Source organism: Tyto alba, unplaced genomic scaffold (assembly GCF_018691265.1).
Source record: "Tyto alba isolate M040663 unplaced genomic scaffold, T.alba_DEE_v4.0 Super-Scaffold_22, whole genome shotgun sequence".
Taxonomy (NCBI): domain Eukaryota; kingdom Metazoa; phylum Chordata; class Aves; order Strigiformes; family Tytonidae; genus Tyto; species Tyto alba.
In genome coordinates this window covers 7,512,709-7,534,107 of record NW_024881296.1, presented here as the reverse complement: position 1 = coordinate 7,534,107, position 21,399 = coordinate 7,512,709, and the positions used below count along the sequence as shown (strand labels likewise).

The 21,399-nt window shown below is 35.5% G+C and overlaps 1 protein-coding gene across 3 annotated transcripts in view; it reads right to left on the bottom strand.

Annotated features, from left to right (window-relative positions):
- Window positions 1-3,894: 3,894 nt before the first annotated feature.
- Window positions 3,895-21,399, bottom strand: part of MAP3K21 (mitogen-activated protein kinase kinase kinase 21) — a 41,322-nt gene continuing 23,817 nt past the window's right edge. Inside the window, exons 3-11 of one of the 3 annotated variants that reach the window (XM_042796104.1) lie at window positions 20,114-20,262; window positions 19,198-19,373; window positions 14,522-14,762; window positions 12,520-12,642; window positions 9,727-9,867; window positions 9,045-9,195; window positions 7,883-7,977; window positions 5,505-6,257; window positions 3,895-4,461 (exon numbers count right to left, since the gene is read on the bottom strand). In XM_042796104.1, the coding sequence (XP_042652038.1) occupies window positions 4,037-4,461; window positions 5,505-6,257; window positions 7,883-7,977; window positions 9,045-9,195; window positions 9,727-9,867; window positions 12,520-12,642; window positions 14,522-14,762; window positions 19,198-19,373; window positions 20,114-20,262 (2,254 nt within the window). In that variant the 3' untranslated portion in view covers window positions 3,895-4,036. Of the gene's footprint in view, window positions 4,462-5,504; window positions 6,291-7,882; window positions 7,978-9,044; window positions 9,196-9,726; window positions 9,868-12,519; window positions 12,643-14,521; window positions 14,763-19,197; window positions 19,374-20,113; window positions 20,263-21,399 lie in introns of all 3 variants that reach the window. The other 2 variants (XM_042796102.1, XM_042796105.1) reach the window with 2 other exon arrangements.

The window sequence follows — 21,399 nt, the reverse complement described above, 5'->3', positions numbered from 1 at the left end:
ATATCCTACTTGCCTAGCTTTGTAGGTCTATTCTCCAGGCTATTAGCAAAATCATTTATTTTGGTTAAAAATGTGATTTTATCAAACTAGCTATATGGAGGATACTGGATTTCTAACAGTACTGAGATGACAACTCGTATTTGGTTCGCTCCTTTTCATTTATGTTCAGGGACAAATCCATTACATGCTTGCAAGGACTCTGGCCTTAATGTAGAATACCTAATAATGCCATCTTAATCAACCTCAATTTACATCAAAAAATGTACTAGATAACAGAATCTCATTATGCAGAATATCATAATGCATTCACTGTGAATCGTTATATTAAAAATGGAGGTGGCTAGTGAGAAGGGGATATTTTTCATTACCACACACATATATGCAGATTTTAATATTACCATTATAACATTGTGCATAAAATAATGTTTTATTTTATGCACAATGTGTCTGTGCAGCTTGGTTTATAATCTGGACTCAATACTGGACCTCACAAGCCATGTAAATATTTGTTATCTAGCCAGCCGCACTGAAAGATCCATTCAGGCATGTCTTTATAAGACCGAGTTTACAGCTTTGAACTCCACTGCACCGCTAGAGATTTTGTTATATCTTGGCTGCTGCCGCTGTGCAAATGGGTACCTCCTCTTCTTACTGAAGGACAGGCTAATGCACCCATGGCATGATAGCAGAGGAGAAGAGGAAAGTTCACAAAAGGTGTTAGAAAATATTACAAGGAAAATACTGGCTTCTTTTGCCCCCAAAATCCCAACCAAACAAACAAAAAAACAAAGTACCAAATGTCCTCAAACAACAACAAACCCTCCCCCCCAAAAAAACAGAAATGTTATTCCTTACCTGTATTATTGATGCTGATTCAGATGCAGAATTTATTTATATCCACTGCTCTACCTCCTCTAAGATACCCAGCCAACATTGTAAAAGCATTAAAAGACATATTAGGATCATATGAAAGAAAGAAAAAGTTGATATCATGTTCCTGCTCACACCATTTACAAGAAATTACAGGAACGTTAAGATAATTTATCTTAAAGTAACAATTACATTCAAATATTCCAAGAACAGGCTGTCCATAGTCTATAGTTCCTGGTTATTCACCAGAGAACTCCTTTGTATGTGTTAAGAAAGCATTAAAATATATTTTACAAGAAAATTCAGGTCACTTTGCAATACAGTAGCTACAAAACATTTATTATTTAAATAAAAACATTTAAATCGTCAGGTTTTATAAAACAGCATGTCAAGTGTTTATCTTAATCTTTGTAGTGTAAGCACCTGCAGTTTTATGCTAAAACAATCAACATAATTTATTATTTGGTCAGGCTATTAACTACATTGAAATAAATATACTTTTAACCAAGACAGATCACTTAATGCACACCAGATTACCATACCTTTATACAAAGTTTCTCTGGTGTCAAGTGAAATACAGACTGTGAAACCATGATTGCAATAATTTTTTCTTTTTCTCTTTTTAATTTCAGTGAAGACTGGCCTATAATTTAGAAGTATAAAAACAGTGATAAAACACTATAGACTATAGCTTAAAAAACCTGCATCATGTATGAAAAATATTTGAGGTGGCTTACCTAAACTGTCTCAGAATAGGAGGTGAGATACAAACTCCTAAATTAGTTACAACACACTGGGCTGGTCATATCATATGTTCCACTCTTATGGGAAATTACCCACTGAACAGGAATAGAAATCTTTGTTCAATTACAAGAGAGATAATCCAAAGGTAAGTGAAAACAATACAGCTCACAAAAGGCTTTTTATGCTGATACTACTGATTACAAAACATAGGGTGCAAAATTCAACATTTAAAATCATATAAACCTTAAAAGTACAGAATAGAACTTAACAGACGTTTACAAATCAAAACACTTCAGCACCTGAGATTTTCCTGTAGAAAGCCAGAGATACTTTCTTCAGAAAGATGTAGTACAATCAACTCATTTTCTCTCAGTATTACATAGGAATAATCAATCAAGAATTGAAATACATATAGTGCTGCAAAATTCTAATTAAGCCCTGAAGATAAATCTGCTATCAAACTACACTTACAATTTAATCCATGTGCATTATCTAATTGACTTTATTTTATGAAAACATTTTGTATTAAAGCTGGAATAGACTTAATCTATTAAAGTATTCCGATGAAAATAAAGTTTAAAGTAAAGACAAAGAACAGTATGCAACTTGAATCATGTTAACAAAGAACTAAGAATACTGAAATAGAAATATGTTTGAACAAAGTGTAATAACTTACAGATCTGCTGTGCAGGCATTTAGTTTTACAGATAACCAGTGGTTATGTTTTTACTTTTGGTAAACTAATACTTTAAGGAAATCCTTTTCTATTTTCACTTTGAGAGCTGGGAAGTTGTATTTTCTATGTTCTGCTCTGTCTGATCGAGACTTCATGATTTTATTGTGTTTAATTATTTGTCATCCTCAGGGTAGCCAGTGTACTGCATATATCAGTCTTAGGACAGAAACTTCCCTTTTTAATCTCTTGGTTTTGAAGCTTTAAGCAATTGTATATTCTATTTAACAACTTAACTCCCAGACCCCAGAGTAAAGGAGAAGAAAACATTTAAAACAAAGGTCTCAACAAAAGAGTGTTGTAATGGAAACACAGTAGTTTTATTCTAATCTGATCTAATTTTATTTATAAATACTATTTAAATGTCAAATGATATTTAAAATTAGGACTTCAAATACTGAAATATCAGGGATATTCCTTTAATTCTAGAAATGCTTTCACCAGGGAAAGCATACCGTATATTTGGATTTATTTAATCAGTAAGTGATACTGTAAAAAATTAAACTATCAGTGTTATCAAGGTTAAATGTTCCTCACCCCACAATTAACTACTTGGAATTTTCTGAAACCTTTCTATCACTGAAAATCAGTTAAGCGTAACTGTTTCTGTCCTTTAATTCCTAAAGATGAATAACTGGGCACTCAGTAGTAACATTAGGAAGAAAAACTGCAGAGATTATACTGAAAGATTTAATATTAAATTACCGCAGTTTTAAAATTTGAGTGCAGTAAAACACACCATTGGCTCACTTAAAACCAATACCAATTATACTTAAAACCCATCATCTTTCCTCAATACAAGGTGCATCAGAGTTTAATAAACAAAAAGGGCAAATCCCTCCACCACAAACAAAAAATCCCAATCCAAGAATATTGTTTTCAGTGCAAACACTGTAGTCTTCAAAAGCTTGAGTACAAATATTTACGTTCCAGTGTATCCTTACTTACAAGGAATGTTGCTTCACATTATAAAGTATGTCAAATGCTTTGAATCCAATTTCAATACTAAAAGTTTACCCTCTCAAATCAATATGGTGGCTGAAACCTAAGTGTTTATACAAGCAGTGTAACTTTCTGGAGAAACTAATGCACACAGTTCAAAGTTTGCACAAAAACCAAGGGCAAAGACTGCAAATTCAGCTGTTGGTCCTTAACCAATTTCAGTATCAAATGCCAAAAAGTAACCAGCTCCTTAATGAGGAGTGAACAGAGCCTCCTGCACCAGCACATTAAATCCCCTGAACCCCTCACTAATTCTACAGGCCACAGAAGCAAGATGCAAACAACCACTTAGATGAAACTCTTCTTGACAGAATACAAACTTACTGTATGACATTCACTTTTTCAATGTGCAAATCTTGAATTTCTAGCAAAGCCTCTCAAATCTAAGGAAAACTTCTGTGACACTGCAGAGGGAGGTGTGCATATTATTTTAGTAATTCAAGATAAGCTTATGAAGTTCATGTAGAATACGATTTTGCAGCATTGTGCTTTTAGAGTTACTAGCTAGGATTCCAAGGAATGTTTGAAAAAGGCACCTACTACACTTTCTTTATTAGCTGCCCATTTTAATGATTTTGGTACTATTTGTCACAGTACATCAGAAAACAGCAGCACAAAGCATTAGATGGACAAGAATTTTACATTTGTTCCCCTTTAAAAAGCAAACATTTTTAAAATGAAAGGCACTCACGACAGAAACTCTCTCTCCAGTTCATATATAGAAGGCCGACAAGTTTTGCTCTTCATTCTACATAAAGGCACAGTACAGTCTCTGTTTTGACCTTCCACATCAATATCAAGTAATGAGGGCATGTGGCAGTTAGTTCTTTCCTCAGTATCTGCCAAGAAGTTAACATCTGGATCTACATTGCCCTCTAAATACTCAGTGTCTTTAGAGTTTGGTTTAATAATACGTGGAATAATCTGCCATGCATCGATTTTACTTCTTAGAGAAGAAGGTCGAGGCCTTGATATAATATTGATAGTGCTTTGCTTTTCAGTTGAAACACCACTGTGATTGCTTCGTTGTTGAACAGATGGAGAGTGCAGAGTTCTAGTAACTGACAGAACTGGTAATGGGGAGACATCACTGGTTGAAGTGAATCCATTAGCTAGGGGAAGGAAAGGCCAAACATGGTTTAAATTGTCTTTTTTTGTAACTTCTTGATTTCTTTGCCATTTGTAAAACTAGGTTGCCATAAACACTAGTAGCTTTTATTCCTCCAGAAAAATTAAGAGGCTCATATGTTTGTGGACAATCTCCTAAGTGAGGACCAGCAGTGCTCAAAAAGATTTTGCACCTATACTCTCTGCTAGAGGCTATAACCATTTATTTTTTACTGCTACAAGAGAGATGCAGACAGAATGCATTAACCACCCATAACTGGATACATTTTAATAGTGGAATAAAGCCCCCCAAATTTGTCTGGTTATTATGACTAATTGCATATGCATAGAGTACCATGAAGAATATTTCATTTAAGCCACCATATAATATCAGTATTTAAATTTAGAACTTATCTGTTTACATGGAAACCATATTTAAAGACTTTTTTTTTTCAGCTTAAATTTTTATCAACAGCTTAACTTAAGGCTTTGCAGAACATGTGACATTACTCCTAGGTCAAGCAAGCAAACAAAAACTTACCAGACTTGTTTTTCTTGAAGTTAATAAATGTGCAGTACTAAAATGATGTTCACTCACCTACATGGTCTGTGAAACTATTAAACAACTGTACTCCCAGTCTCAGGAAGTCCACAACTACACAATGCATGCACCTGACACGGTCTCAGTTTATTTCAGACATAATGCTAGTATTGTACATTTCACAAAAAGCAGCTTCTTGCTGATATGAAAAGACTAGGGAAGCCTATTTTTGCAATACCTGAGAAAAATAGATCTCTCCTTAAAATGAACCATCTCTTCCCCTTAAATCTTCATATCCACACTCCTTAAGAGGGTACTAATCCAAGCGTAGGCAGTTTATTTAGGATTCAGACACAGAGGGCTTACCCACATACAGGTATGGCGGCTCAGCTAATACATAACAGTGTAACAAAAAATCTTAGCAACTCATTAGTGAATGGTTGGTTTCCCTACATTTTCTGTTTCTATACTTAAAATCCCCTACATTTTAAATTCCTAACTACCCACCTGTGGTCTGAAAATCGTTCCCATCTGATAAGGCTCGTCTGTGACCCAACACACTTAACTTCATCCAGGAATCTTTTGGCACATTTTGAGATTCTTGTTTCAGACAAAGATTAAAAGGCTGATGTTTTAATTGTGTAGAAACTGTGTTAGGAGCCAACTTTAACCTCTGTTCTCTCTTACTTTCACAGGTTTCAGATGAGAAGTCATCTGTGGAACTATATGGACCGCAGTCACCAACCACAGTGCTTATAAGGGCGTCTTCACTGTCAGACTGAAGTAGGCATTTTGTGGAAATGGAGGGCATAGAGAGAAGATTCACAGTATTTGCAGCTGGATTTAGGGATGGAATACTTGTTTCCTCTTTCTTGGACTGCAGTCGTGTAGGGCTAGCACTCCTGCGAAATTTTGAAGCACGCTGAAATATTCCATCACGCTTCTTCTTCTCATCTTTAGGCAAGAGTTCATCTGGACCCGTCGTCTTGTTCAGCTCTCTGATATCTAAGCCCAGGGCAACAGATGCAAGAAGGACAGCACACCCATACAGCACCGAATCAGTTTTCTTTTTCTGCAGCGTCCTGCTTAGACTGTTTGTAGGTGTCATTTGAGGAGTACTGTTTGTAGAGCTAGCAGAGGTTCCTTCTTCAAAGCTCTCATGTTCTACTGTATTCTCACCCTGATCATCTTTCCAAAGAGGTAGATTAATGTAGGCCTGATTCGGCAACTTAATTGGCTTTGGTCTTTTACTGTCCAAACCTTCAGGGAGAAGTTTCTTATCAGTACAGACACCTATAAAACATTACAGTATACTTTAAGATTGCAATTCAGCTATTTTTCTATTGCATGTCTGCATATGTACACCATTATTTCCTTTCACTTGCACAAGTATTAATCTTGAGGTGTTCTGCACACCCCCTTTGGATTCAGTCAGAAGCTCAGAGATGCAACATTGTAAGATTCAGAAATACATCCTAAGCCTAAATCCCCTTCATATACTCTTGATAGTCCTTACAATAGCAAAAGTACCATTTTGCTATATTTTCATCTTTTTAGCAACTCAGAAGCAAACTCTATTAGAAGCAACTTGCAGATCAATCTTCCTGAGTATACAAGTTAACTGCAAACAACTATTTTTTCCACATCTGAAAGACTTACCTTTATTTTAAGAGAGGCATAATGTATCTCCCAACTTTTATGCATTCAACACAGCTGAAGAGCAGATATTGTCTTTGCAGTTTCTGTGATATTTGAGGATTTGCAACACTTCAGTAATGCTTTTCAAATAACATGGCAAACATTTCTGTGTGTGGATTACAGTAATTTACTATACAGAAACTGCCAGATAAGATCTGGAACGCATTCTTTACAACACTTTCAGTTAAGCCATGTTCCAAAATCCAGTGAGTTACTATAAATTTTTACAATTAATTCATTAGGCCATGGTGGTCTAGAGTAGAAAGTAAATTTGACTTCTCATACCTAATGAGAAATAAAATGGAAGGTATAATTGGACTTGCATGTGCTATTCTACTGTAAACTACTGAATGCTATACAATAAACACAGAAATATTTGAAATGTAAGCTTGTATAATCTTCTCTGTATATAGAGGTTTAGTAGTAAGCTAATAAATCTATAAAATTTCTATTTGTGAAACCTTGATTTATACCCTTACTAGTATATATATGAGAATCTGTAGTATAGTGTGCAAATTTTAAAATTATTATGAATACTGTATAGCCACAGCACATTATAGTAATGGACATATAAAGCAACATACAGCTATTATGTTCCTGATCCTAAGAGGATTAAGTATGTTTTTCCTTGTGATTTACTTGTAAATCCCAAAATGTTGCCTAAACAACTTTAAGACTTGAAATCTCCCTATTTTTTCTTGAAAATTTAGAGAATAAGTCTCATTTAAAAACCAGGGAACTAATATCTAGGAATACATCAGGGCTTACAGGTTTTTAAACAACTCTGCGTTTTTAAACAACTATGCAGAGCCCGCTAACAATAAAAATCATTAATGATCATTTAAACTTCAAGACTGATTTACTTATTTCTTTTTAAAAGAAACTAAAAAGTGGTGACTGCGGACCTCAATTACAGATCAGCCTGCAACCCAAAAACGTGGAAAAAGAAGAAATCTCCATGTGGTACTGCTCACACATCAAGTATATTTCTTAGCTGCTAATGGTGGAAATCTAAAGATGTTAACACTTGCATTTTTTTATAGATAGTTTTTTTCTTGCACAGTAGCATGACTACTTTTCTAACAATCTGCATAATCCTTGAGAAATTAAAGCAATAGAATTTATAACACTGGAGGTAGACTTAATGCCACTATAAGGTAACTCACTTTTTGAAAAACAGCTCTTACCTTCGTCCACAAATAGTGAAGCTAATGGAACACCCTTCTGATTTTTCATTAAAAGGGTTGACCAAGGGTTGCTGCCATCTGAAAGGGGTCTTATTCTGAAATAACAGTAGTTATTTTGATATTATAGAAAATATCATGCCTATATACACTTGAATAGAAAATTGCTAAACCATCTTTTTTTAAACTATAACCATGTAGTATGTAATTTGAGAACAGTAAGGCTTTCCAAAGGTTAAAAAAAAAGCCCTGTAAATAATAGCACAGTCATATAGTTATAAATTGATACATGTCTTGTATTGGGTATTCTTTAGAGGATTAAAATTTCAGGTCTAAGAGAGCCAATGAAAACTAGGCCTTGACTACCCACTGAAGAACAAAAGTTGGTGAAAACCTGGACAACAGTTTCACTGTGTCAAAGAAATTATGTGAATATTGGGAATTTATGAAACAGTGACTTTAAAACAAACAAAAATACTACAAAGCCAGTTCCAATAGATGGTCTGGAACCAACTGCTGCTGCAGGTAAATGAGTGGATGTCTCTATCAAGAAAAAAAAAAAAAAAAAGGTGCTATAAATAATTATATATACTAGAAGAAACAAGGAAAACGATCTATTGCTTCAGAAAAACTGCTAATCTCCAGTTTTGAACAATCAGAAAAAATAATCTGAAAGTGAAGGCGTCCAACTGATTTTCAGAACTGCTTCACCCTGTATTTGTCAGTGTAAATGATGTTGCTGGTGTGAATTTTGCTTTGCTTATGCAAAGTCAATCAGTCTTAGGTAATCATACTGGGAGTGCCCACTGGGGGCCATGCTTGCAGTTCCCCAAGTCCATCTTAGGAAAGGCAAGAAAGATAGAGAAGCTGTGAACGTCTGGTATGCATTAGTAGCTCAGCATCCCAGCATATTCCAAGCCTCAAAAACCAGAGATAAAGGGTAACTGATAAAAGCTACTAAATAAGGTAAGTAAGCTTTTTATTCTCAAGCCTATATGGGGAAGCTATTCATTATTAACGTAATTCCTAAATTAATTGAAAGGTAGCACTCAGTTTTAGCTGTAAACTAGAGACTGCAGAACTTCTCTTACTCACTACCTATGTTAGTGATTCAGTTACGAAGAACACTTAGTATTATCAAACAAACAAAATGTAGTAGACATACTTGTCCTTACAATCTGCACGATCCTTTGTTTGAACTGAACTTGGTCCCCAGGTACAACCTCTCTTTTTAAAACTTCTCTTCACATCTTCAAACTCTTCTTGGTGAAAAGCTGTGCTCCTTCCCCAAGTTTTGTTGCTTTCATCTGAAGTTACTAGAGATTGGATTTAAAAACACAAACAAAACCCCAGTCATAAATAGTATTCCTAAAAGCAAAATGTTTTGACAAAACAGAATATTTTCTCAACTGCAAAACCATTTTGACACAGTAGCACAATGAGAAGTAGACAAAATTTGAGATTTTTTTTCTTTTACAAAACCCACCACTCAAACTGCATTGATCCAAAAAGATGAACAAGCAAGAAAAATAATTTATGAGCTGCCAAGAGACCCAAATTAAAGATAAAGCAGTAAAACAATCATATTTTCCATGCTTCCTTTAACTAAGAACCTTATATTCAGGTAATTCAGACAAGTGAGTTAGACTGAGCACTTAAATTCCAATGAAAAAAAGAAATGCTGTGGAACAACTGGTATAAAATGAAACAAAATATTCCAATTGTGACTGTAATTAGTGTTTTCCTTCTCACTACACCAAAACAAATTATACTTTTAAAGTGTCTAACCCTTCATTAAATGCTTAGTCTGTCACTGTCTCAACTGTTAAATTAAACAGAACCAGCACCTTTGAAACATAATGAAATCTTGCCTTTTTTCATAACCCCACTGGGAAGTTCATATTCACTTGTGATATCTACATCTTGCTGGTACACATATACACTGTTTCTTCGGCCATTAGTTGTGTGTGTATCTGTTTTGGGAATCACTGAGGAAAAATTAAGAGAATGTAGTAGAGATCTTAGTCAAGTAGATTTCAGAAATGGAACTGTTTCCCTTATATTTTCATCTTTGGGACATAAAGCCCATATCTATAAATGCACCAAGGATCTTGAGATAGCAGTTTTTTTCTGTAGGGTTTAGAGGATCCTCTTTTTAGGACCAGACTCAGGCAAGTAGATTTTCGTAGATGACTGACTAACTGGAAAAGTAACTTGCTATCAATGTAGCACACTTACAGCTATGATGGAGACACCTAAGAGAAAAACAACTTTGCCAGTTATAACAGCGTGACAGATGAGGTGTGTTTGCATGCCCGTGGTTCTGCCGCTGCCCCACTGCACAGTGCTGTCCTCCTGCCTCACCGCACGCCTCCTCGCCAGCACGGCTTCCCCTGCAGCACGGCACTTCCCTTCTTTACACTCCCATTTTCAACCACATTCCAGGACCTATGGAATATATATCTTACTGGTTTTCCTCCTCCCTTAAAAAAACCTTTCTAAATCAGCTGAATTTGTTTTAATAACAAGATTTACAGTTAACTAGATTTTTATTTTTTATTTAAAAAACTTTTAGATTTGGAAGCTTGACTCACTCATGACAAAGTGAAGCAATCAAGTAACCAATTGTCAGATACGCCTGTTCAAATCATCTGTATTTCAGCAAGTCTTCTTGAAACAAAGACACTTTGAAGTTAAATCAAGATAAAACATTATTGTGGGAAAGAGAATTTATTTTGCACAGGTGCAGATGGGTGTGGAAGCAAAATTGTTTCAGCTAGATACTCCTGAGAGATCTGATAAACTTTTAGGTAAAGCTTAGGGATCCAAAGTCAGAAACAGAAGGGTACTTCTTTTAAAGGAGAGCCTTTCTGTTGTCCTGTATGTTCTAGTCCTACAAATACAAATGCCTGTTCAAATAAAAAAAAAAGAAAAGAAGAATCCCCAGTGGCATTTATCACACATGCAAGGAGTGGCACTGCTATAGCTTACCTAAGGATATACATTTGAAAAAAAAAAAAAAAACCAAACCCAACCCTCAAGTGTTCAGAATCATGACAATACCTGTCACTTGCTTCGTTTCCAAGCATTTCCATACAGAGCAAAGAGAATCAAAATGAGACAGTCTTGTTTATGTGTAATTATGACATTTGACTAAGAAAAACCTTTCTTGCCTTAGTGCAGTAAAAAAAAAACAACCAACCAAAAAACCCCACCAAACAGTATGAAATCAGGAAACCATTATCAACACAGATACTGTGTCAGATAACTTCTGAAAAACACTGTATATCATTTTCCTTCCATCTCAAATTTTCATTACGAAAGACGCGGTTTGTCCATCTCTCTCCTTTATCCACAACATATGGGTAGTAACGGCCTTCACTCAGGGAACTGTATTAGTTACAGTTCAAGCAAATAATAAAGTTACTGCCAGAAAAGACATCACTTCTCCTTTAGACACTAATAATGAAAAGGATTTCATAAGACAGAGGTATTCCAGAAGAGATGAGATATCCAGTTTCTATCCAAACTTTAAACAAATTTTCAGGCTGGTAAAAAAAAAAAAAAAAAAAAAAAAAAAAAAAAGAATAAAAATATCTTTAAACTAGCTACAGAATAGCAAACAGAAAAAAAAAATCCCCATGCATTCTGATTTCGCATCCTCCTCATTTACATCTGATAAGGCCAGATTCTGAAGTAATTTCCTTCAGAAGTGACTACTCTCGGATGAGAAGACAGTCACAGTCCATGGGCAATCACTTGGAACGGGTTCCACTGATTTCACATAGAGAGAAAAACTTGAGGCTTTTTCATGCCACGTAGCATTCCACACTAAATATGGATAATTAGACAATCTACTTTGCACAATAGATCAGGCAGTACAAATGCAAGCAGTAAATCCTGTATGAATCCTGTTCCTAACTCTACACATATCATTCCCAAATATAAATGTGGGTTTCACTGTAATAATATGATCAGTTTTCTCCCATATTCATGATACCTCCACTACAGAGAATAGTGTAGGCCTACAATCATACCCACAAGTTGGGTTTTTTTATCTTTTCTTTCTCTTGATTTCAAAAAGCCTAAAGCTAGATTTCTTATTTCCTTCTGTCTTTGTATTTGCTTAAAGCTTACTTCTCTTTTAACATAAGCAAGCTGGATTGCTGGCTGATTCTTCAACCTTTCCATCTTACATGACTCCATGACTCCCTCATTCTCTGAATATATTTTTTTTTATAGACCATAACTGATTTCCTTTATCAACTCCAATACCGAATAAAAACTTTTTTTCCATCTTACATGGGTCCTAAATGTGACACTTTACCTTTTGCCGTTATGAATTTTCATTCTTCACTGTTTTATCCTAGTTAGTTTATAGATTAATTCCTGAAGTTATTAAGGAAATATATGATTTAAAGCATTCACAGTCGTTTTGAATTAATGAAAATTAGTTAACGTTTTAGCAAGATTATCCCTTCCATCAAAGAACAAGTTGTAAATGTTAAAACAAGTTAAGGAACCTGTAGATCAGACAGAAATCTCTCTGGAATCTGATACTACGACCAGTGTTTCAGTGAGTGTATGGAGCAACCAGTCTCTGTTGACCAAATGAACAAATAGAAATGGTGGAGACTTACACTGTATAGCTCGAAGCCGAGGAATTATTGTGGGGCTACTTGATGGACTAGAGCTGTTACTGTTTAAACTCCTCCTCTTATCCAGATTCGGGGATGCTTGCACAGTTATTTTGTGCTGGAAATCTGTAAAACAAATCAGTTTTAATTTTCCAAATAAAAAAATCTTGAGCAGATTATACTGCTTTACTTAAAAAAAAATAAAGCTATGTAATGAATTAGAATTGGTAGTGTAAGAGATGTTCATATTAAAACCACTGACAAACTAATTCTTAATGTAATAATTTAGATATTGAGTCACACAGGCAGGATTTCACACCTTTACAGACACTATATGATAGTTTGCAGTAACACCAACAACAGCAGGTAGGTCCAAGTAGACCCAAACTGAGACACATAGACATCACAAGCCATCATTCAATCTTGTTGGTTGTTCCACAGGGAACGAAAAATCTCAATATTTCATCTTAAACCAATCAATATTCATGGCAATCAAGTTTGCCTTTTTTTTTTTAACATCTAATTCATACACGACATAAAAAGTATCATTAACAAGAAATTCACATCTATTAACATGTCAGAAAAACAATACACCAAACTACAGAAAAACAAATATTTATAGAAATGTAGTCAAGAACAAATATTTGCAAGTAGGAAAAAAATTATGAAATAAAATTTATTTCCCTCTCTAATCCCCATCATCAGTGCGATTAGATTGCATGCTATTCTTACAACAGAATTGTCTCAAATACAAGTTCATCTGGATGATTCTTGACAAAGAGCTAAGTGGTATTCTGAGTAAAACTGTTTATTCTATCACTTTTTCAAATTAAATATGAGAAGAACTTGAAACAAAGGACCAAATATTTAGTTTAAGCTTGTGATCCAGCATAACCCAATCTCGTATGCCTGTCTGGGAGGCTGTAGTGTGATTTTATTTTATTTACTGTTATTGTTAAAGTTAAAATAAGCTTATTTCACAAGTGCTGAAATAGTACTTTAAATATTACTGTCCTCTTTTTCTCTTTCCATCTACCAGACATCTATGATATCCTCAGACCTATGTTAGCGTGGCATTCAGTTCTTACTGCATTAGTAATAAACTGACAGACTTGACCTGGAAGCCAGTGGAAGGAAGCCTATGAACAGCAGGATGCTGGTACCTCTACTGAAGGCTTTCCAACCACTGGTGGAACCTTGAGTTTCTGTAGTGCCATCTCGTGGCAACATTAAAAAGGCACCACTAAAGCAGCCCCTGACACTAAAAAACCCCGACTCTGTACAGCACACCTCCTCCGTAAAGGGGGAATTTTAATGTGTTCACGGGTGGAATTAAACACTCTAACATTCATATGATACCATACTTGCACACTGAAGTAATATCTTCTGTTCTATTACACAGTGTTTTCTTAGAAGAAGTAAGGCACTGAAGATTTTAACCGCTGTGCTGTATTTTGTGACTGCAATAAGCATGGAATTCGGACGTACCACACCTGTACCTCCAGCCATTATGAAGTGTTGGTTTTCTACTATGTATTTGCAAGCTTACGGCAAACAGCACTAACATTTGATCATGTTCGAAAGTTCTGGGATGTGATAAAAAGGTACTTTTATATCTGCACAAAAAAGATGATAGGAAAAATCTGAACTTCAAAACACTCTTTAAACACTTGGATCCCATCCTAGTAACCTTTCCCTCCAGACACAATGGACTTCTACCTGAATCAGGTGAAAGATTCTTCCAGCTGAAATGAGGACTATTCCACAAGAACATGAAACATGAAAGTTGCTTCCTTAGGGGGGAAAAAAAAAAAAAAAAAAAAAAAAAGGTTGGGGGGGCAGGGGAGGGCACTATACAATTCTTACCACACCCTTTTGCTCTACTAGGGTAGAAGGACCTGGCAATGAATTAAAATAGTAGCCAATACTGAAAACACCAACCATGGAACTGAATCCTGCGTATTTAATCGTAATATATATTGTGAACTTCAAAAAAATTGCAAACCTGAAGGCAAACTAATTCTGTGTCCATCTTTAAGTTTTAAGCGGCTTCTTTTAAATTTGCCCTTCCTCTTCTTTACATTGGGCTTCTCTTGATTTAACTGGAATATCATGATATTCAGCTCACGCTCCAATACATCGATCTCACGTTCTGCTAACTGTTGCTCACGGCGCTTAAGTAATTCTTCTTGAGATTTTTGCTGAAGAGCTGCTCTTGTCAACTCCTCTTCTCGTGATCGAAGCTCCTGAAGATAAGATCCACACAAGTGAAACTAAGTAATAATGTGAAGTTTGTATTAAAGGATATATAAAGTGCAGAGTAGGCTTTATTTCCTGATCTATTTTCATGATGCACATATGGCCTTCTGACAGTCCTATGTCCTGCATAAACCAAGATTCTGTATCCAGACTCAATCAAGCATTATACAAATTTCCTTTCAATCATTTAACTTGAGTCATTTTACTTAAGGAGCCTACGTATGAGCAACAGGGACAATGCATCCAACCAAAGATTATCAGTTTACAGCCTAACAGAAAACATGCTCCAACTACTTCACATCAGAGACTTTCATAGCATGAGGGGTGCTCTTAGATAGCTCCTCTGCACTAGCAGAAAGTCAAGGACCTGACAAATACACAAATGAATGCCTTTATCTTAAATTTTCTAACCTTTCCTGTTTTTCAGCCATGTATTAAGTAGCACTTTTCTATCTAGAAAAGCAATCAGTATTACACCGGATGAGGATTAGTGTAACAGGATAAACCAAGTCATAAGGCAGAAGACAGCTGTTTCTTAATTAAAATCTAGCAGGTATCTGCATAACATCAAACTGCTACTAACCGCTGAATTGTACCACGTAGACTTTCCAACCATCAATCCCATAGAGTAGTTGTTGTTCTCCCTTTATTATTTTCTATATTGGAGATGGAGAAGTTTTAGTAAGGAAGCTAGTTAATTTCTCCGAGTAAAAAAATCCCCAAGGCTAAACAGGTACAAATTTACCATCTTAAAATTATCTTAATCTTCACCTACCAAAATCTGTTAATATATCTGAAATTTTAGTAGACCTCCCTTCATAGATTGGGGTGTATTATACATGAAACAGACTTACCCAGGAGTGTTGTAGTCGGTACTGCCAATAAAAGAGACTACAGGAAAAGGAGAAGCTACAATGCGAGTGATACTGTATGTTTTTCACTACATAATTTTTAAATTGTTACGTACACTTGTGTAAATTCTACCTAGATAGAAATTGAAATTCAATTCAAAATAGAAAACCAGCATTTAAAATTAAGCTAAAAGTTCTGTAAATATAAGAATCTTATTCCTATTTAAAATGCATTATTTTTGTCATGGTACAATTTAATAATTGTGGTGTAAATTTATTTTCCAGAGCAGACTGCCTAATTATTCTCATCGGTATCCAGCAATGTTGTATGCCAGCACAACTGCTTATCACATACAGTGAAAGCAAAAAAAAAAAACCCCAATTTTTCTGCTCTTTAACTCCTGCTTTGTCTTGATTAAATTAGTTCCTGAACTATACTACTTTGGTGTGTTCAAATGAGGGGAAAAAACCTCTCTGTTCTTGCCAAAAAGACTATGGATGACAAAAGACAGGTTAGCACTAAAGCAAACTGTTTCAGTGAGAATTATCTGTCCCTCAGGAAAGATACTTGTTTTTCCTTTACAACATAGCCACACTTCTTATTGCTACTTTCAAATTTAATTGAAATGATTGACAAATTTCATACGGTTTGCTAATTTTGAGAGAGGTTGTTTCAACACAATATTTGAAAAAATTTACTGCTTTGTGGTTTTGTTTTGGTTTTGTTTTTTGTTTGTTTTTGTTTGTTTGTTTGTTTGTTTTAAATTCACTCTGCTTATTGCACAGTTTTGCAAAAGGCAATTCTGCCTCTTGGAAATTCAGAAGGCGCCTATCTTTACACCAGCAAATAAGGTTTTGTTTTTTGTTTTGTTTCTTGTTTGTTTGTTTGTTGTTGTGGTGTTTTTTTTAAGATAATTAATTTAAGGATTGCTGCAAATTCTCACTTTCCTCTTTCTCCCATCCAGTCAAAACTGAACAACCTAAAAAAAGGGTTGGAAGCAGAAACTGAACAAGTTCAAATTTAGAATAAAGGTACTTTAGAGTTTAAGTAGAAAAGATCTTTATTACTATATTAGTATAGTAATGTATAGTAATATAAATTAGTAAAATACAGTATTACAATTACTATACTAGTATAGTAATAAAGATGTATTAGGATACACTGATTATCCATCTCTTGTTGTCCTCAAATCCAAGTTTCATAAAGCTCAGTAACTAGGGAAAAATTGAGTGCCCATATTGAAAAGGTAGTCAGACTAGAAAAATTAATAGTGCTTCCTCACTGAGAGATTAAGTATTTACTCTTTTCCAAATAAACTAATTAAAAACAGGCTTACTGCAATTAGTTATGCAATGTTTCTACACCACTCTACAATTAAAACACCCATTGTAAGGAAGCTATGAAGGAATTCTATACTTAAGTTGCTCAAGAACGTTTGTCAAAAGAAGATTGTGATCTTCTCTTGGAGTGGGCGTTACCATCATTCATTTACAGCAAGCCCTTGAGGAAATTCCTCCAGCTACAGAAGTTCCTCTTCAACAGGGCATGTGACTCCATGCAGGGCATTTTTGTTTGTTTTATTATTACTATATAAAATACTTCATAGACATTACTTTCTCCCTAGTACCTTACAGTAAAATTGATAATGTGCCAAATTAAATAAGACTGCACATTTGAAAATCTTGTCCAAGTCAAATTTACGTTTTCATTCTTAAACAATTTTACCTAATTAGGGCAAATGCCTTTGGAGATGCATTTACTTTGGCATATGAGAAGTAAATTTTATTTTATCTTTTCCTCTACCTAATTAAGCTTAACTCACTTTTACAGCAAAAATATGATTCTTCTCCCAAAGCTTTTCAATGACTTATTTAATCCTAAACTTTATTTAGTCAGATTTTTTTCAATAGGAAATCTCATACTGGACTAATGCCTCCAGTAAATAAAAAAAATAAACAAAAACCTGAATGGGAACACCTGTTACAATTGCTCCCCAAGGAAAAAGGGGGAAATGGTTGGTTGAGCAGTTGCTGGAGAGGCAGAAAAGAGAGTTATGCCCTATAGTAGGCTGTGGCAGGTAAACACAGTGGCTGGTGACCCCATGGCAAGTAAAAAGGAAAGTCTCTACTCCCTGTAGAGGGACTATAACCCACCTGGAAAGGAAGAGATCTGACAGCTACAGAGGCACACAGCCCAGCTCCAGCAACCTGCATCTTCACTGCAGGCAGGACAGAGAGCACACAGACAACACTGACCCAGTTCCGTGCACCGAAATGGAAGAGGGAAAAGCACAGGGCAGAAGAAAAGGCAGATAGGAAGTATGTAAGATCATTATCGACAATACTGCAATCTCAGGGTGATCAATAAATTCCGATACTGCATATGCTGATATTACAGTAGATCTGTTATGTCAGACCCATCACCAGCCAGCAGTCCACAAACAGACAGTTGTGGCTCTTGGTGAGAAGCAGTGAAAGACAAAGGCTACTGACAGTGACTTGCAAGACAAGAGTTTAGTTTTTGCTTTTGTCAAATTTAAGTGAATACATCTTTTATAAAGACTTCTCCACAAGGCATGGCATCTCAATTCTCTTCTTCATTTATTACCACTTAATGAAAAATAACAACAAATATGTACTGGGCAGTAATTATACTGCAAGACTGACCTGCAAAGAAGGAATCTGTTTCTACCAGAAGCACTTCTAACAGGAACTCAAGAGAATACCTGGCCTATTCCAACTGCTATCTTTATCAAGTTGTCTAAAGGAAAACATAAACCTCAGGGTGATTAAAAACTAGCTGAAGTAACTAAAAGAGAGGGTAAAGAGAATTAACATTGAGCACTCATTTACCACAAACATATCATTACATGAGAATATGGAAAGATCAGTGACAGGAATCTGGATAAGAGAGAAACTGGATTTGCTGATTCATGAGTACAAGTTTGACCTAATCAATCTTAATAATATATGGCAAGAAGTTTTCCAAAACTGCAACACTGAAAAAGATAAATATTATCAGTCTGTTCAGGAAGAAGAGAGATAAAAGCAATATTTCATTTTTGGAAAAAACCCACATGATACAATCATATAACAGGATGAAAAGCTTTTCACTCCCACAGCTGAGGAGGATGTTCAGCTGCAGCTGAGAATTTGTAATAGTTATAAAGATTAGCTAAAGGGTAAATAAACTCTGGCTTGTTTGTTAAGGGATATATTCAAGTATCCAAGATAAAAATAACACATTTTAAAAAGAGCCTACATACCACATTTACAGATCTACAGCCTGTTTCATGTGGGGAGACAGGTGAAGGTATGTTTCTGTTTCAACTGCCTGTAATTCTTGAATAAACCATTCATATGTTAACACTCACTACAATAACATTCAGCTTCCTGTCAATCCTCTCTTCCAAGTAGTTTATCCTCTCAAGTCTATCTCCACTACTAAATCAGGTTTCTAGTATTTTATTGGTAAACCACAATTCAACAGCTCAAAACTGATGTAACACGTAAATGCGCATACACACATACCCTTCCCTTCACTGACATGCAATTGAAAAAATGAACTTACTTTTTCCTTGGTCCTCAATTCATTGAATATCTGCTGAATTTCCAATTTCCAGTCATCTTGCATGGAATGGAAAGACTCTTGAGGCATTTCAGTCATAACTGCCCCTTCAATGGCAGTAAGCTGTTCAAGAATTAAGGCAAACGATGGTCGGATATGAGGGTCCTGCTCCCAGCATTCTAGAATTTATTAAAATCCCATCAGTTTTTAATAGTACATAGAAATTTTTTAAGAACTACATGAATTTCAAGTTACTTAGTACTGTACTTCAAGTTCTAATGTGTTCTCTTTACCTGCAAGGCTTCCATAGTTCCTTTTCCTTTTACAGAAATGACATCTACCTACCTGTACTCAGAGGACTGATTCTGTATTAATAGTCAAATTTTTTTCATCTTTAAGGTCTGAAATAGCAAAACTAGCAGTACTGCACAGAAGGGATACTTGTAAATAAATTTATTAAACACAAGGAAATAGCCATTAGCAAGCAATGTTTATTTCTCTCTAAAGTATTTCCAAAACACTTTTGACAGGAAGAATAATGACAAAAAATGGCATTTGTAGCTCTTCCCCTTGGAATTTTAATCTTGATCTTGTATTGATCTGCAGTATATGCTGTAGTTAATGAAAGTTAATGCATTTTGAGTGTAAAAGGAAATCAGTAAAACCAGAACAAAAAAAATAAGTACTCTGTCACTACTGAAGAACTGATGTGGTACACAGTAATACTGTATGACTTCTGCAGAAACACACTCAACAGTCTCTAACATCAGATTGCTGTGTAAAGACAAACAAAATACTTTGCACACAGCACATTATCAAATGAGGTGCTTTATTTTGCATCTACATCACTATTACAGGCAAGGATACATTCCCCCAAAATGTCACTATTTAAATACACAGGCAGAAACAACATAGGTACCTTTCATTAGTTTTGCAAATGGTTCAGGGCAGGTGGATGGAATGGGCAAAGTAAGTTTATTTACAGCAACTCCATAAGCCACAGCAAGGCCATCAATGCCACGGTAAGGAACTTCTCCTGTAAGCAGTTCCCACAGCAACACTCCATAACTACAAAAGGTAATTTTTTAACAGTTATTTTATGATTACTGACACATCATTTACTCAAGAACAAGCAAGTATCTGTCCAACCATGTACTGAAATTCATGAGGATTTCCCATGTCAAAGGCAAATGCCTTTAAGAGTCAGCTCTACTTTAGACATCTTGTACCTTTCCACTAATAGTGATTAACCAAATTGGATGTGCTTCTAAGACTGGCTCACACTCCTATTCACAATGTAGCCAATGAAGTCACTTGTATTGAAATGCTAATATCACGTAAATCTCACAATCAGAAGTCTGAATGACAGGAAAACAAGCAACCTCCTCCCCACCAAAAACCAACCAACCAAACCAAGCCAAAAAAACCTCAGCAGAGCATTCAGTCCATTCCCCTTTCTAAACATTTCACAACAATTTACCTAGATGTACATGTGGTTGTTTTTTTTTTTAAATAATAGTAACAAAAAACACCAGAAAAGCCCCAGCTTGCTTTAAAAGTTTGCATTTCTAATCCCTTGTATGTTATATAAAGGCCTATTAGCTTTTCACTTCCCACAGAAGATAAAAGAAGATTGAGAAGTCATTACACACACACACACACAACTAATTTCTCCATACTAGGAAAAAAAAAAAAGCCCAAACCAACATTGTCTCCAGTGAATGGTGGTGGCATGAATAGATCTTTTCTCAGCATCAGGTACAGAAATCAAGAACCATAGTAATTCCTATTGCAAGAATTTCTGCTATGCTCTCCGCTCTAGAAGAGCTGGGTGTTGCTTTTACCTTCTTTGGGTCTGTATGCCCGATGCCCGTCTTGCTCAAACGATCCAAGCCTCTACAAAGGGCTGGGACAGTACACTTACTGCTGTTGCTCTAGAGCTCCTATTCCACCATCACTGAAATGGACAGCTTTCACAGTTGTTTTTGTGGATGCAGAAATTACATGCCTTCCAGAATGTAAGCCTAAAATGGACTTTATGACTGGGTTTGGTCCCATTCCCATCCCCTGCCCCCTTCTCTTCCTGCCAGGGAACCACTATCTGTATGTAGAACAAGAATACAAAGGACAACCTATTGCTGCTTTTGAATAGTAAAGTGAGCAAGTGAAGGGTTAAAAAACAGAGTACAAAATATTGTTCTTGCC